The sequence below is a fragment of the Zea mays genome, chromosome 6 (genome assembly GCF_902167145.1).
Source record: "Zea mays cultivar B73 chromosome 6, Zm-B73-REFERENCE-NAM-5.0, whole genome shotgun sequence".
Taxonomy (NCBI): Eukaryota; Viridiplantae; Streptophyta; class Magnoliopsida; order Poales; family Poaceae; genus Zea; species Zea mays.
The window spans coordinates 35,904,435-35,920,493 of record NC_050101.1 but is presented as its reverse complement, the minus strand read 5'-3'; the positions used below and the strand labels follow the sequence as shown (position 1 = coordinate 35,920,493).

At 45.8% G+C, this 16,059-nt stretch overlaps 1 protein-coding gene across 1 annotated transcript; it reads right to left on the bottom strand.

The window, feature by feature from the left end:
• Nucleotides 1-14,178: 14,178 nt before the first annotated feature.
• Nucleotides 14,179-14,996, bottom strand: LOC103630955 (LOB domain-containing protein 1). Its single transcript, XM_008651978.2, has 2 exons — nucleotides 14,711-14,996; nucleotides 14,179-14,583 (listed from the first exon to the last, which is right to left on the bottom strand). The coding sequence occupies exons 1-2, from the start codon at nucleotides 14,969-14,971 to the stop codon at nucleotides 14,179-14,181; spliced, it is 666 nt and encodes a 221-aa protein (XP_008650200.1). The 5' UTR covers nucleotides 14,972-14,996.
• Between the last annotated feature and the right edge of the window lie 1,063 nt (nucleotides 14,997-16,059).

The following is a 16,059-nucleotide window of genomic DNA, read 5'->3' as shown; positions in this document are numbered from 1 at the left end:
ACTGTGATGATCGTGACGAGGACCGGTGGCTGCGTGTCCTTGGAGGTTCATCTTCACTTGAAGAATCATCCCAAGTTCTAACACTTGTTAGCGCCTTGCCTTTGCTCCTCTCCTTTTTGGGTTTGGCCATATTTGGACAGTTGTCCCTGAAGTGACCCTTCTCCCCACATGCGAAGCATCCTCTCTTCCTTTGCTTTTTCCTGTCAATGTTAAAGAGAAGATCCTCGACCTGCAGGGGCACACCCATTAGATTAATCTTGCGGATCATCCCCATTACCTTTCCGGCGCGTCGGATCGTTTCTTCGTCCTCGGAGGATGATGTGCATGGTTGATTATCTTCATCATCATCACTTTATTCTTCTTCCTCTTCTTCACTTGAGGAACTTGGAGTGGGAGCCTTCTTTTTGCCCTTCCTTTCATCACATGCAAAAGCATATGGTCTTGAGGAAGTTGGCTCCTCTCCCCGACTCATTTTTCGCGACATCTCAAAGGCCGCGATTTTCCCAATCACAATGGTCGGGGTCATGTTGCTTAAGTCCTCCATGTTGTGAAGGATGGTGATGATGCTCCCATATCTTTGTTGTGGTAGCAGGGAGATAATCTTCCTCACAATGTCTGCATCACCTAGCTTATTAATGCCAATAGAATTGAGCTCATTGATAATTAGATTCAAGCGAGAATACATGTCTCTAACAAGCTCATCAGCTTTCATAGCAAAAGAACTATACTCATTTAAGACTAGGCAATGTTTTTGCTCACGGACATTGGATGTGCCGTCATGGAGCTCATGCAATTTTAGCCAAATCTCATTAGCAGTTTTCAGGGTAAATACTTGATTGAAAATATCCATGCTAAGAGATTCATACAAGCAATTTTTGGCTCTAGCATTTAAATGAATTTCTTTTTCTTCACTCGTGGTGGGTTTCTCGGGATTCTTGAGGGGTTTCATCCCGTCACGAGTGACTCTCCAAACACCTAGATCAACGGCCTCTAGGTAACAAGCCATTCTAGCACTATAATATGGGAAGTTAGTGCCGTCGAAGTGTGGTGGCCTATGGGTATCCATCCCTTCCTCTAAAAAGCGTCGGCTCTTTTAGCGGTGAAGCTAAAGCGTTTCAAATGAGCCAAACCGGGTTCTGATACCACTTGTAGGAAACGAGTGACGCCTAAGAGGGGGGGGGGGGTGAATTAGGACTTCCAAAACTTTTACTAAACTAGGCCACAATTAAATCCCTAGAGCAAAACCTTTGCAAGTAATCAAACTAGAGTGTGCAAACTAGGTTTTGTCTAAGTGTTGCTATCTCTACCGCAAAGGTTAAGTTTCAATCTACACTAAACAAGTATGACTACAAGATTGAAACTTAAATGCTTAATATAAATATGGAAAGTAAAGAGCTAGGTAGAGAAGCAAACTCTCGTGGATGACGCCGGTATTTTTACCGAGGTATCCGGAACCACGCAAGGTCCCGACTAATCCTCGTTGGTGCCCCTACGCAAAGGGAAGCCCACGCGAGGGCCAAGCACCTCGGTCGAGTAACTCCGTAGAGAGCCGCGGGCCTTCTCCACGCGCAAGTGGTGCTCCGCTTCCGGCTCCTCTCAGACGCTCCCCGCCGTCTCCACTATCGAGCTTCCGGCCGAAACGCCGCGGGCCTCATTCCCTCCGGTACACGGTGGCGGCCGTGACACAAACACGGTTGTCACGGTCTCGCAAGACTCTCGCCCCACTCGGTACAATTACAACGACTCACGCAAGAGCCGAGGGGTTGTGTGGTTTTACAAAACTCACTCAACTAACTAGGATTCACCTAGAGCAAGCGCTAATGCGGTCTAACTAACCTAAGCACTTCACAAAGCACCTACGCTAATCACCGAGTGATTCTATTAAGCACTTTGGTGTTTGAGCACTTGGAAATGTCTACAATATGCCTTGGTATGTTTCTTGGGCTCCCACACATCCAAATGACCGGTTGGGTGAAGTATATATAGGCCCCAACTCAAATATGGCCGTTGGAAAGCAGTTCTGCAGCTTTCTGCGGCGCACCGGACAGGTGCACCGGACTGTCCGGTGGTGCACCGGACATCCCACGTGTACTAGCCGTTAAAAGTAGCCGTTTGAGCTTCCGAAGATGGCGCACCGGATATGACGCACCGGACGGTCCGGTGTGCACCGGACAGCCCATGTCCGCTTGTCGTATTTTGGCCGTAACTTTTAGCTCCGAACTCCGATTTCGATGATCTTGTACTTTTTGGAAAGCTTATGAAATTCTCTACATCCCAGAGTTGAAGCCATATCAGTTTGAGCAAATTTGGCACACCGGACAGGCCAGTGTGCACCGGACATCTCATATGCTACTGCAGTTTTTCAGCAATTCCGACTTCGTATTATGGGCATAACTTTTAGCTCCGAACTCCGATTTTGATGATCTTGGACTTTTTGAAAAGCTTATAAAATTGTCTACATCTCAGAGTTGAAGCCATGTCAGTTTGAACAGATTTGATGTTGTGAAACACTTCCAATTCAGTCAGCACTTCCTCTCAACTTTATCAACTTCACTTTTGTTTTGTAGCTTTGTATCTCACTTCTACTTCTTGATGTGTTGGACTCTTAGCATATATAAAGTGTCTTCAATATTACTTTGTAATGTCTTCTATGAGTCTTATAATGTCTTCTTTGAGGTGTTGCATCCTCAGAGCCTCAGTGCAATCCACTTTGCATCCTGTGAACTACAACACACAAACACTTGGGAAATACATTAGTTCACGGATTGTGTTGTTCATCAAACACCAAAACTCAATTAGCCAAATGACCCGGGGTCCATTTTCCTTACACCCCTTACTGTTTTTCCCCCTTGTGTTCTATCTCGCGCCGACCCATCTGGGCTGGGACACGCAGCGACAATTTACTCGTCGGTTCAGGACCCCCGGGGTCGAAACGTCGACAGTAACGGATTTATCTAGAAACTAGTAATAATGTGGTATATCCAGTTCTATTGTGTCATTGTGTCCATGACGTTTTATTATATATATTTACATTGAAATATATTGTACGTAAATGTGTACATTTATATACATTTTTTGTCATTCATACATGCAAAATGGTAGATTCGTATATAAAAAAGGATATATACAAATGTGTACATTAATAGTAATACATACAAATGTGTATTGATTCTCCTAACTTGTTCGGCTGGAACAGCTAGCGTATATACATCCTCATTTCTCTGAAATAAAAACAGGAAACAACCACTCTAGCAAGAATGTTGTCAGCCGAAGCGTATCCTCATTTCTACATTCTTAATATAAATCTTCATCTACCGGTTCCCGAAGAGTTTGTCCTTCATAATAGAACTCTCATTCTTTAGATAGCACTTCTCTATTAATAAACCCTATTAGTTGTTTTTGAATTGCTCTTACAGGGCGTTTAGATCCCTTCATTTCAGAGGAATTGGAATTCATTCAATAAAGTAACTTATTTAGTTTAGAATTTGTCATTTCACCACTTTCCAAAGTTTAGATATAAGCCTATCTTAAATTCATGGGGTATAAGATGAGAAATCATTTTATGCATAAGTAGAATTTGTTTCTGTAACTTACATGACACTCTTTGTCTCGCTTCTCTATAGTGAAAATGTAGCACATAAATATCTCTAACATATTGCTAATAATAGTATATAAGTATATTTAGCATAAAACTAAATTAGCCTAATTGATATATACCAAAATTATTATTATTAGAATGGAATTCAATTCTAATGATCAAAACGGGACGTTATAGTATTCTCCCCCGAGTACTTCTCCCTACATCCTTAGTACATATCATTTGCCAATAGCATTAATAAAGGGTCACTCTAAAAGCAATAGAGGGAACAAGAGACTCGGTACAATCATTATACGTCGTAAGTGAATAATATATAGAAAATCAAACATAATTTACACTATATTATGATTATACTTAAAGTAACGAAGTTATAGAAACCAACCAATCTGTATGAATTGTCATATTAATAAAAAAGAACATATAGTTAAATAATGTAGGCATCAGTGTAAATATGTGAAATAAATCAAAACGTTCAAACACCACAAATGAAATATTTAAAAGCAATAGAGGGAACAAGAGACTCAGTGCAAGTGGAGAAGCAATTTGAGAGGACGCAGACTGATTTTAGAGAAACACTAATGTTGGGGCGAAGGCGTAGACGCTACCCTCCGCTCGATGCCTTCGCCAGTCTCGCTGCACCAACGGAGACGACGACTGACGGACTACACCCTTCATCCGACGCGACTGAAGGACGAAGACCCATGGCGAGGCCGCTCCGTCTCGCGGGGTCGCCTAACGTGAAAGCCCACGTACAATCCGACCTGTCATAACGGGCCCCGCGCTGTTGTTGCGCATTACGGGCCTAAATTGTAAAGATTTTTCTATTATTACAGTCTGTAACCCTGCATTAATGGGAATATTCCGGGGAGAACCTAGGCTCCTGAGGGCACATGCGTACTTAATCCTTGACGCTGGGCATTCAGGCACCTAAAAATACCCCCGCACAGTGCCCTTGAGGGGCTAGGTTAACAGAGCTATTGCCATCTCAAGTAGTAGCCCCGTTTACACCGCTTTCACTCCCCCGTTGGATCAACTTACGCAGGAGAGCAAGTTCCAACATTTGGCGCCCACCGTGGGGCTCAAACCCACGACCACAAGGTTAAGAGCCTTGTGCTCTACCGACTGAGCTACGAAAACACCACCCGCGATGGCACCCAAGAGAACCTCGTCGAAGGCTGACGAAGCCACGAAGGCGGCACTGCTGGCCGAGAAAAAGGGCAAGGCCCTTGTCGACAACACTCTCCAAGAGCCCTGCGAAGACGACGCAAACAGCAAGAAGCAGCGCAATGAACAACCCACTACCGAAGGCAGCCTCCGCACCTGCAGCTCCAGGGGACCACAACAGCCTCCCCCAGGCTTCGCTCCACCAGAGGGCGCGGACGCCACCGAGGACAGCGAAGTCATCGGCGTTTCGGCCGAAGAGCAGCTACAGCTGCGCGCCCTGCGCATCAAGAACCGCAACCTCCAAAAGCAAAAAGAGATCCTCGAGGCCAAGCGCCAACGTGTGTCTGCACAAGCCAAGGTGCGACAGATGATACGCGACGAAGAGCAGAAGGCATAGGAGCTTGAACAAGAGATCGCGCTTATGCAGAGCGAAGGCCAACTCGGCCTGCAACACGTCCCACCCCTCCAGCAGCGCGCACAAATCGAAGACCTGTTCATCCCTCAGCGCGGACACATCATCCCTCACGCCACGGCTTTCCAAGGCGTCAACTACCTTGACGAGCGAAGTCCCCTGGCACCTTACCTGCAAGTGACACCATGGCCCGCCAACTTCAGGGCAGGGACCTATCCCAAGTACAACGGCAGCACTGATCCAACACAGTACATCATGAGCTATCAAGTCACCGTTGCATCATCCGGAGGGGACGACGCCACGATGGCCAAGTCATTCATCATTGCCCTCGAAGGCCCAGCCCTCACCTGGTACACCAGGCTGCCCCCATTGTCCATCGACTCCTGGAGAAGTCTCCGGGACAAATTCTTGCTCAACTTCCAAGGGTACCGCCCAGACACCGACGCCTTGGCTGAACTCTCACTCTGCAAGCAGCTGGAACGAGAGACTCTACGGGAGTATTACCGCAAGTTTCTGACCCTCAAGTCACAACTGCCTTCGGTCGATGACCAGATCGCCATCCACTACGCCATCAGTGGCCTTCGGGTCGGCGTCCTCTACAGCCACTGCATCAGGGACCCGCCCAGGAACCTCCAGGAGCTGTATCAGCTGTTTGAGAAATATGCTAGATCCGAAGAGCTCCACCAGCGCAAAGTCGAGTCTCAGAGGAAGCCCAAAGACCCTCCGCAGTCCAGCCGCACTTGGACAAGGCCCTCGCAGACAGACTCCGGCCGGGACGGCCGCAATCAGCAGCAGGTGCACAACATCGCCAACTAGCCCCCCGCTGGTGAGGCCCCTCGCCACCAGGAGTATCCCCCCTAGGACCGAGGAAATGGAACTCGCGGTCAAGGACGGGGGCGTGCGCAGCAGCCACGCAGATTTTACTGCCTGTTCTACGGCGAAGACTGTGCGCATCCCACAAGGGACTGCCCAGAGACGAAGGCCACCAGAGACAGAATGGCACGGGCACAACTAGCCGACAACCCTAGAATTGCCGCGCACACATATTAGCAACCCCCTCAGCCATACAACCACGGCCCCACTCCGCCTCCACCGCACCACGCATACCAACACCACCAGGAGGTACAAATCGTACCTCCCCCACCCCCACCCCCACACCATCAACAGCAAAACATCCACCACCCCAACCACCCCAAGCCCCAAAGCAAGAGGACTTCGCCGATCAACCGAATCGCGGAGTCATTCATATGATTACTGGGGGGGTCCAGCGCCGACTTCGACACAAAGCGGCAAAAGAGGGACCATTACTGTAGCATCAACCACGCCGCCGTCACCGGCCCGGTCGTGCAGACAAAGTGGTCCCACGTACCATTGACCTTCGACGCCCGAGACGTCGATCTGCGCAGCGCCCCCCACATCGATGCCATGGTCATCAACTGCAGCGTGGCAGGCTGGGACTTGCACAAAGTCTTGGTCGACAATGGCAGCCAGGCGGACATCATTTTCCTCCATGCCTTCGATCGCATGGGCATAAGCCACAGCCTGCTCAAGCCCTCGGACAACCCCCTGTACGGCTTCGGCGGCAAGGGCACCTTTCCCGTCGGCAAAATAGAGTTGCCCCTCTCCTTCGGTGTAGCACCCAATGCCCGAAGTGAGCAAATCACGTTCGACATCGTCGACATAGTGTACCCGTACAACGCCATAATGGGCTGGGGCTCCATCAACAAGTTTGAGGCAGCTATCCACGGACTTTACCTGTGCATGAAGATCCCAGGTCCGCAAGGCGCCATCACAGTTTACGGCAACCAGCAGGTTGCGCGTAACATAGAAAGAGACTTCGTCCCCGGACAAAGAAACGTACACTGCCTCACGGCCCAACGCGAAGTCCCCGGGTCTGCCAATCCAACCGCCAAAGAGCATGAAAAAGCACAGCTGCAGAGCAACGACGGGACCAAGACTGTCCCCCTCGACCAAGCAACGCCCCAGCAGATGGTTACCATCAGCGAAGACCTCACTTCGCACGACGAGGAGAGGCTCCTCTGCTGTCTGTCCAAGAATAAAGACGTCTTCGCCTGGTCCGCCCTCGACCTGGTCGGAGTCAGTCGCTCCATCATCGAGCACGGCTTAGGAATCGACCCTTCGGTGAGGCCGAAGAAACAACGGCTGCGCAAGATGTCTGACGAGAAGACAGAAGCCGTCAAGGCCGAGGTGCATCGCCGGCTCGAAGCCAAATTCATCGAGTCAATCGCCTACCCCACATGGCTCGCCAATGTAGTGATGGTGCAGAGGGAGAACCTAGGCTCCTGAGGGCACATGCGTCCTTAATCCTTGACGTTGGTCATTCAGGCACCTATAAATACCCCCGCACAGTGCCCTTGAGGGGTTAGGTTAACAGAGCTATTGCCATCTCAAGTAGTAGCCCCGTTTACACCGCTTTCACTCCCCCGTTGGATCAACTTGCGCAGGAGAGCAAGTTCCAACAACTAATGTCACCAGCAGGTATATACTGGATTTTTATCACTCACTAAAATAGAGAAACATATTTATACCAAGTTTAAAGGCATTGTTGTCAGGTGACAGCGCACCTTATATACTAGACCCTGATTGCATTAAACTAAAAGCTACATAAGATATCGCGCGATAATTTGCATGTGGATTGACGGATAGTTTAGTACTTTGGTGTGGGTTTGGAGCCACTTGCATGCATGCATATTGTTTATATCTTTCAAGCTGGGTAAAGCTAAGGCCGGCGGCGCTCATCGTCAATGCTGTTAGGTTGTTTGTTCTCTGCTTTTTCTTTGCTTACCATTACTACTTCATATGAACTGTACCACTACATGCATTCACTTTAGGTGAGCATTTGTTTATCTAGAGCATATGCTGTGCAAACAAATCATTTTAAGATTGTTTGGTTACGTCCACTCATATGTAAAGAATACCCGTTTCTGGTCGGCCTGAATCGGATAAGCGTGGATGCACTCGTCCAGCTAAGCAATCTGCTTGGAGGGAATCGTCGCATGCACTTTCTCATGGATGTGAACTCCTTTTTCAGTAAGTAAACGAGCTGTACTCGTTGGTGTACTCTCGTATGCACACGAAAGTGCACAATGCAGCTATATATAGCTTTCTCCAGACATATTTTTTAGACTATGTTGTGCGCTACAAATATGATGAGGAAACTAAGCCAAAGTAAACTCGTTATGTTGTTGTTTGGTTCGTATATCCATAACATAAATGGTAATCATTCACGTTATATTTCGTGAGCACATATGTACTTCCACATTTCATATAAATTATGTACGAAAGGAGTCACGTAAATGCGCTTGCATTGTCATGCATGCGTGTGGCTCCAGGTTTTAGGATTTCATAATGCTACATATACAAAACTCTAGAAATCTATAGAATTTCTAGAGCTAGAGCTCTGCCAAACAGGGAGTACTGCCTGTAACTTGAAACTGCAGAGAAAGTAAATGTTATCTATATAAAAAGTTGATATATTTATAGTCATTGGTAATGAAAGTTTGACTTGGAACTATCCTATATATATGAACCGAACTCATACTCATATCATGGCAGTGGGAAGTGAAATGTTTGGTGTTGGCGCATGAGCGCGGATCGACAGACTACCTAAGGACAGCGCAAGCTAGATTCTTGTTACTACGTACTGCCTTTCGAACTTGTGCAAGCTGTGTATGCGTGTGGAAAAATTTTCAATCTTTGTTTGGTGCTAGCTAGGACGAACCTAAGTTAGGTCAATGTACAGCGGCGCGTCTCTGCTAGTAGGAGATAAAGGGATGATTGGTTTCTATGGACTAATTTTTAGTCTCTCTATTTTATTATATTTTAGTTCATAAATTGTCTAATACAAAAACTCTGTATTTTACAATTTATGCACTAAAATAGAATAAAATAAAGGAACTACAAACCAAACAGTCCCTAATTTAGCTGATGGCCTGATGCTGTTTGATGTCCTTGATTATGTATACAGCAATTGCCTTCTACTGAGTTAGAGAATCAAACCGATTGGGTATTTTTACCCTTTTGTTTCAACAGACGGGATAGATTAGCACGCATGTCCAACTGTGGTAGTAGCTAGGAAATAAAAAAAGGATTTCGCTCATGCTGTTTGATGTCCTTGACTACCCAAATATACACAGGTATGAACTAGTATTAGAGCCACAACACGATCTTGTCTACGTACGTCTACCCAATTAAAGCATCATCAAACAAATTAGACATTGTTTTTTCCCTTTTCCTTTCAAGAGACAGAGTAGATTACACGTCCGCCATAGTAGGAAATGCAGCTGTTTAGTTTCTAAGGGCAGGGGGCCGGGAGAAGACCAAAAAATTCTAAGCCTGGAGAATATATGCCGGCCGCGTGCTGCTGCATCCCCAGTTCATTCCTCGTCAGCAGGAGCACTCTATTATTGGGCACGCTCTGCTGGTTGCATTTCAACATGCAGTACGGCAGCTTGACCTCTGCCAAGTGCTAAGCAATTAGGTCAATCAACTAGGGACTTATTCTCTGATTCCGTTCCTATGGAATTTTATATATAGATGTAGCTGCCGGGACCCGGACCCGGAGATCTCAAGGCTTTCAAAAAGATTCAGCAGCAAAGTTTTTTTCGTGCATTATTCTACCAGTCACGAACAGGCTGTCTGAACTTGTTGTTAGTCAGCTGGACTCTGGAGGGCAAAAAGATGTAGCATTTGGGCATTTGGCATTTGTTCTTGCTGACAATGTTAACACTGGTGAGCTGCCAAATTGGATGTTCAGATGTCTGTACGTGTTTCCCCTGGTAGACGACGACAGATCCATATCAACAGACAGCTCTTTTGTACGTAGATATCGTGTGAAGGGGAAACCGTTGCATGCTAATTAATGGTGGCACGCATGGTACGTCGGCCACGCATGCAAATCTCTCCTTGCCGACTGTCGTCGCATGTCGACTATGCATGTAGATGTAGTCATGTACGTAGCTTGACAGGTGGAGATGGCGCCAAGCCAGGTTTCAGAAGTGTCAGCATGGGCATGCAGCGGGAGTGTGTTGACAGCACTGCAGCTAGAGATGTCTTGACATTTTCATCGCATCATCGATCGAGTTCCATTCATGTCATGCCAGTTGATGCTTCCATGCAGTCGTCATAAGCGAGCAACGACGAAGACACTGAAAAATGGCTCTCTGTAGGATCCACATATCTGCTAAACAAATACTAACAGTGTTTACATGTATTGATCATCAGATATGGTTTATCATGCATGCATATTGCTTTTGTATATGTAGCTAGTAAGCGTCACCCCTCTCTCACTGGTTTGGCACTGGACTTTGGAACCATCTGCAGGCATGTGGTACAGAATCCAGATAGATATAAGAAGGCCGTTAGGTAGGTCAACGTGCAGTGTTCATTAATTTGAGTATTTTTTTCCTCCTGCCTATGCATGCACATATATGATATATTGTCCTCCTACCATGATTAGACATACGATAACTGAAATACATGCCTAAACAAGACTCATGTGTTTGCTGCTTGCTAGCTGTTAGCTATGAAGCTAGAAACACATGCCTGGTTGCTATTTTAGTAATCCGTACCGTACGTGTTCATATATGATATATATATATATATATATATAGCCATTAATTCCATCAATTTAATTAAATCGGCTAATTTGTAATAGTAGCATGTACTGTTTGTTTTGACCAACTAATGAACGAATGAATGGATGAGGTAAACTGCATTACCGTTCTTTTTTCTGCTTCAGATCCGATCGATGTGCATGTTGTGCCGATCGAGGAAGCTAGCTAAGCTAACTGATACAGGTAGATGTCTGAAAAAGTCCATCATATATAGGGGTGTAGTACAATTGAAGACCATCTATCTACTGACGCTGATGGATGAAAAAGTCCATCTAGGGCTTGTTCGGTTCTACCTCAATCAGTATGGATTGAGTGGGATAGAGGAGATTTCAATCCCTAGTAAGTCAAAATTTCTTCCAATCCGTACCAATCCCCTCAAATCCGTATAGATTGAAAATAACCGAACAAGCCTCTACTGGGGAATTAGTTAGATTCCGTTTCAACCTCTCACAATATATTTAATAATGCTGTTCAACGATCAATCGTTTAGTATATGCATTGGTGTGCCAATGATGAACTGAACATGTTCTTAACTACTAATTGTTCGTGTGGTGGCTCCAGTTCTGCACGCAGGAGTCTTGTTTAGGCACTCCTTAATTGTGGATATACAACGATTGCTAGGATTTTAGAATCATTCCACATTCTTATATATATATATATATATATATATATATATATATATATATATATATATGGTAGGTATAACGGGAGCCCTGGGCTTCCAATAGTTAAAGGAAGCCCAGGCCGACCACCCCTGCAAACTGGTTCAACCAGCGCGCCCAAACAGGCTGTCGGGTGCGCCACCTGCCCCACGTCTGTTAGCGCAAAAAAAGGAATGCATGCATGAGTCAAACACGATCCAATGCATGCGCATAAATTTAGGAAAGATATGTGCGGCAGTTTCTGTTTTTAAAATCCTTTATTTCCTCCATAAATTTAGGATCGCTGCAACAGCCATGCAGCTAGACGCGTAAGGACCATTTTATGATATATACTGAGACTAAATATGCTACACTGTGTTAATAATTATACAATTCGATATACTGCGTAAAAATCTGTTACCAGCTGCATGCACACGAATTTATGATAAAAATAATGTGCAATGAAAGTAAATGAATTACACGCATAGAAACAAAAAATCGTATTTAATGTTTTATTTCCTTCATAAATATAAGATCGCTCCAACAGCCATGCAGCTAAAACACATTAAATCTAGTTTATGATATATACTGATACAAATTATACTACATGGTGTAGGTATTTATGCAATTCGTTACACTGCGTAAAAAAACTGGCATGTTGTTCACTCGTGGACGCACCTCCGGGTTGGAGCGTAATAACCTTAAGTTTTGAACATAAAATCCCTCAATTATAAGCGTATGTACCGAGCCAATGTGAGAGGTTGATAGATCTAGTAGGTTGTTATTACGATCCTATTTTTATGGCAGATCCGAAAAACATGGCAATCGCATGCATGCGGTTATACATATCCTAAAATTATGGCAAAATGCATGCATGAGTCAATCACGTTCCCTTGCATGCGTGTAAATTTAGGAAAGATATGTGTGGCGGTTTCTATTTTAAATGCTTTATTTCCTCCATAAATTTAGGATCGCTGAAACAGACATGCAACTAAAACTCGTAATGACCATTTTTATGCTATATACTGATACTAAATATGCTACACTGTGTAGATAATTATGCAATTCGGTATACTGCGTAAAAATCTGCTACAGGCTGCATGCACACGAATTTATGATGGAAAGAATATGCAATGAAAGGAAATAAATTGCATGCATAGAAACAAAAAATCACATTTAATGTTTTATTTCCTTCATAAATATAGGATCCCTCCAACAGCCATGCAACTAAACGCATTAGAACTAGTTTATGATGTATACTGAAACAAATTATACTACACGGTGTAGATATTTATGCAATTCCTTAGACTGCGTAAAAAATCTGGCATGTTGTTCACTGGTGGACGCATCTCCGGGTGGAGCGTAAAAACCTTAAGTTTTGAGCATAAAATCCCTCAATTATAAGCGTAAATACCGAGTCAATTAGAGGTTGATAGCTTTAGTAGGTTGTTATTACGATCCTATTTTTATGACAGATCCGAAAAACATGGCAGCCGCATGCATGCGGTTTCTATTTTTATACAGATCCAAAAATTATGGCAAAATCGTGGGAGTTTTCATTGCATGCGCGCAAATTAAGAACATCATAAATCAAGGAATTTCCTTTCAAATGTGCATGCAGTAAACTGATATACGAACTCTGTGTTAAAGCATAAAAACATACAGTTTTTAGCGTAAATAATACATGTGGTAGGCATAAAACACAATAAACGAAAAGAAAAATGCGCCGGATCAGAGGATGTCACGCGCCATCATCGCTGCGCGCATCTCGCCCCTTCCGTGACGTCGCTCGCTCGAACATCGCGCCTCATGCGTCGCCGTCGCTACTCGCACGTCGACGGGCGTCGCTTGCTCGTCGGCCTTGGAAGTGCCGCCTCCTCGGGGCTTCGGGGACGCCGCCGCTTGCCTGCACAAGGGCCTCGCTGCGGATCGAGGAACCTCCGCCACCGCGCGTCGAGGTAATGGAGTTGCGGCCACCGGCCTGGGAATCGCCGCCACCGCACAAGGACGCCGCCGCCGCTCGCCCTCTGGATCGGGGGCCGCCACCGCCGGCCTGGAAACCGCCGCCACCGCATAAGGGCGCTGCCGCCGCCGCTCGCCCTCTGGATCGAGGACCGCCACCGTCGGCCTGGGAACCGCCGCCACCGCCGGCCTGGCAACCGTCGCTAATGAATCGAGATGGGGCGTAAAAACGGATCCCTAGCACTACGGATTTTCTTTTATAGACGTCTCGACCTGGTTCGGCTCGACCGGATTGCACTGTTTGGTCTGGGCTTCCAATAACTAAAGGAAGCCCAGGACTCCTAATATACAATATATATATATATATATATATATATATATATATATATATATATATATATATATATATATATATATATATAATTCCAGCACCTGTCCTCGTAATGATTGCCAAACGGACAGCTGCTAGGTTCAGAAAAATGTCTGAACTCTCTCTGAACCTTTGTGTTTGTTTTCAGAACCAAGCAGTGGAGCCAGTTAACCACGTTAACCCTTTGGGTAACATGGAATTATAACATTTAACCGATGAGTAAATAAAACTTACACTTATACCTATTCCCCTCCCACCTCCAAATACACATGTTGACTGACTGTACGTACGTACGTATATGTGTAACTTGTATACTTAATTACATATACGTTGCATTGACGAATGACGAACAGCTAGCGCAGGTCGTAGCGTAGGTGCGGGGATTGATATGGAGCTCATGTCCAGAGCGCCTCGTCGCCCCAGCTGGCCTGCATCTGCAGGCAGGCGGCACCGGCGCCGTCGACGACGTAGAGCGCGTCGGCTGCCTGCGCGTCGGCGGCTGCCACGGCCACCATGGGGTTGGCGGCGACGACGGCTAGCTGGTGGTGCGAGGCGGAGTAGGAGGAGGAGTCGGCGGCGGCGGCGACCTCGACGCAGAGGAGCGCGAGGAGGTGCGCGTGCTGGGCGCGGGCGCAGGCGAGCTCGGCGTGCGCGCGCGCCAGCTGCGCCTTGAGCTCGTTGGCCTGCTTCTGCAGCTGGCAGATGGCGCCGGCGCAGCCGTACACGGGGTCCCGGATGCGCGCCGCCGCCTCGTACACCATGCTGCTCACGGCGTCGGCGCGGTGCTCCTCCGGCAGCTCCTGCCGCATGCATGCCATCGGTCAGTCGTCGTCACTCATGCATTATGCATGCGTAAGTGTGGTTGCCTTGCTGCGTACGTGCGGCGCACACAATGGCGTGTAGAGTGTGTGGACTATACTGACTGACCTGGAGGAGCTTGATGATGTTGCTGGCGCCGAAGACCCGGTGCGCGGTCGCGAACTTGTGCGGCTCCGTGGGCGGGAAGTATGGCGCCAGCACGCAGCGGTCGACGCAGCGGCGGCGGAGGATCTTGCACGCAGCGCACGGGCTCAGCACCACCGCCGCCGGCTGTGGCTGTGGCTGTGGCGACGACGGAGGTGACGACGACGCCGCGGCCGCGGCCGCGGCCACGGTGCAGACGGCCGTGTCGCTGGAGCTGTACTCCATTTAGCTGCTTGCTGTGAATAACACGTAGTAGCTTGCTTGGATTGATGGAGCTTTAATTAGCTTCCGAGTTTGGCGGCAACGATTGTATTCATATATATACCTGTAGGGCTAGCTTAGAACGGATCGAGTGCCAGTGCCAAAGATTCGTTAGGCCATTTTTCCCGCCATCATAATTACGCTGATGGCCCAACAACAATACAAAAGTAGTTTTTTGCAATATATAATATGCACAAGTAACTCACATGTTTTCAAACTAACAAATAATTTGAAATAAGTGGTCAAGTTTGCAGTGTCAAGGGTCGGCTAGATTCGGGCCTAGATCTTAGCTTAAATATAATACTTTCTCGTATCTTTATTATTTATCGTGGTTTAGCTCGGACGATAGATATTTAAGAATGGAAGTAGTACCATACATTTTTATTTGATAGATGGAACATATCCTAGACCTATATATATATGACCCGCCCGTCCACATATGCACAAAGAATAGTTCTACTGTTTGTCTGTCTGTTGTGAAAATACATCGTCATGACTTTTGGTTCAAAATGATGTTAGTTATCTACTGTAAACAAAATTGTATATTGTTTATATACACTTTGTTTAATTATATCTCTTAGTCAATATATCTAATATCTTTAATTTTTTATAGTAAAAATATTTTTAATACTCTCTATAAAAAAATATAATTTGTTTTAGACTAATCACATATTTATTAAATAATATATGAATGTAGTTTCTATGAATGTCTATATTTATTACCATTTAAATGAATGTGGACCGAAAATAAAGTTGGATGATAAAGAAATTATATTTTAGGGCGGAGAGAATAATAAATACTTTTTGTCTACTTTTATTATAGCACTTATTTTTTTTCTTAATTATATTTAGTCTATATTTACCATATCTCTTTATTGACATGACCAACGTGGATAAGCAGCAAATTTGTATAAAAAGGCTGCTTTTTCAAAGTAACTATAGAAAAGCTGAACTGCTGAAGACCCTTTAGTTTATTAGTTTCTGCTTTTCCGAAACGAAAGCAGATAGAAGGATGAATCAAACACACCCATAACCATAAGCCAGCTCTGTAA

Excerpts from the sequence above, each read along its gene's own strand:
- LOC103630955 (XM_008651978.2), bottom strand. The coding sequence starts at position 14,971 with ATGGAGTACAGCTCCAGCGACACGGCCGTCTGCACCGTGGCCGCGGCC. Across the intron at positions 14,584-14,710 it reads ACATCATCAAGCTCCTCCAG|GAGCTGCCGGAGGAGCACCG; the intron begins GTCAGTCAGTAT and ends TGCATGCGGCAG.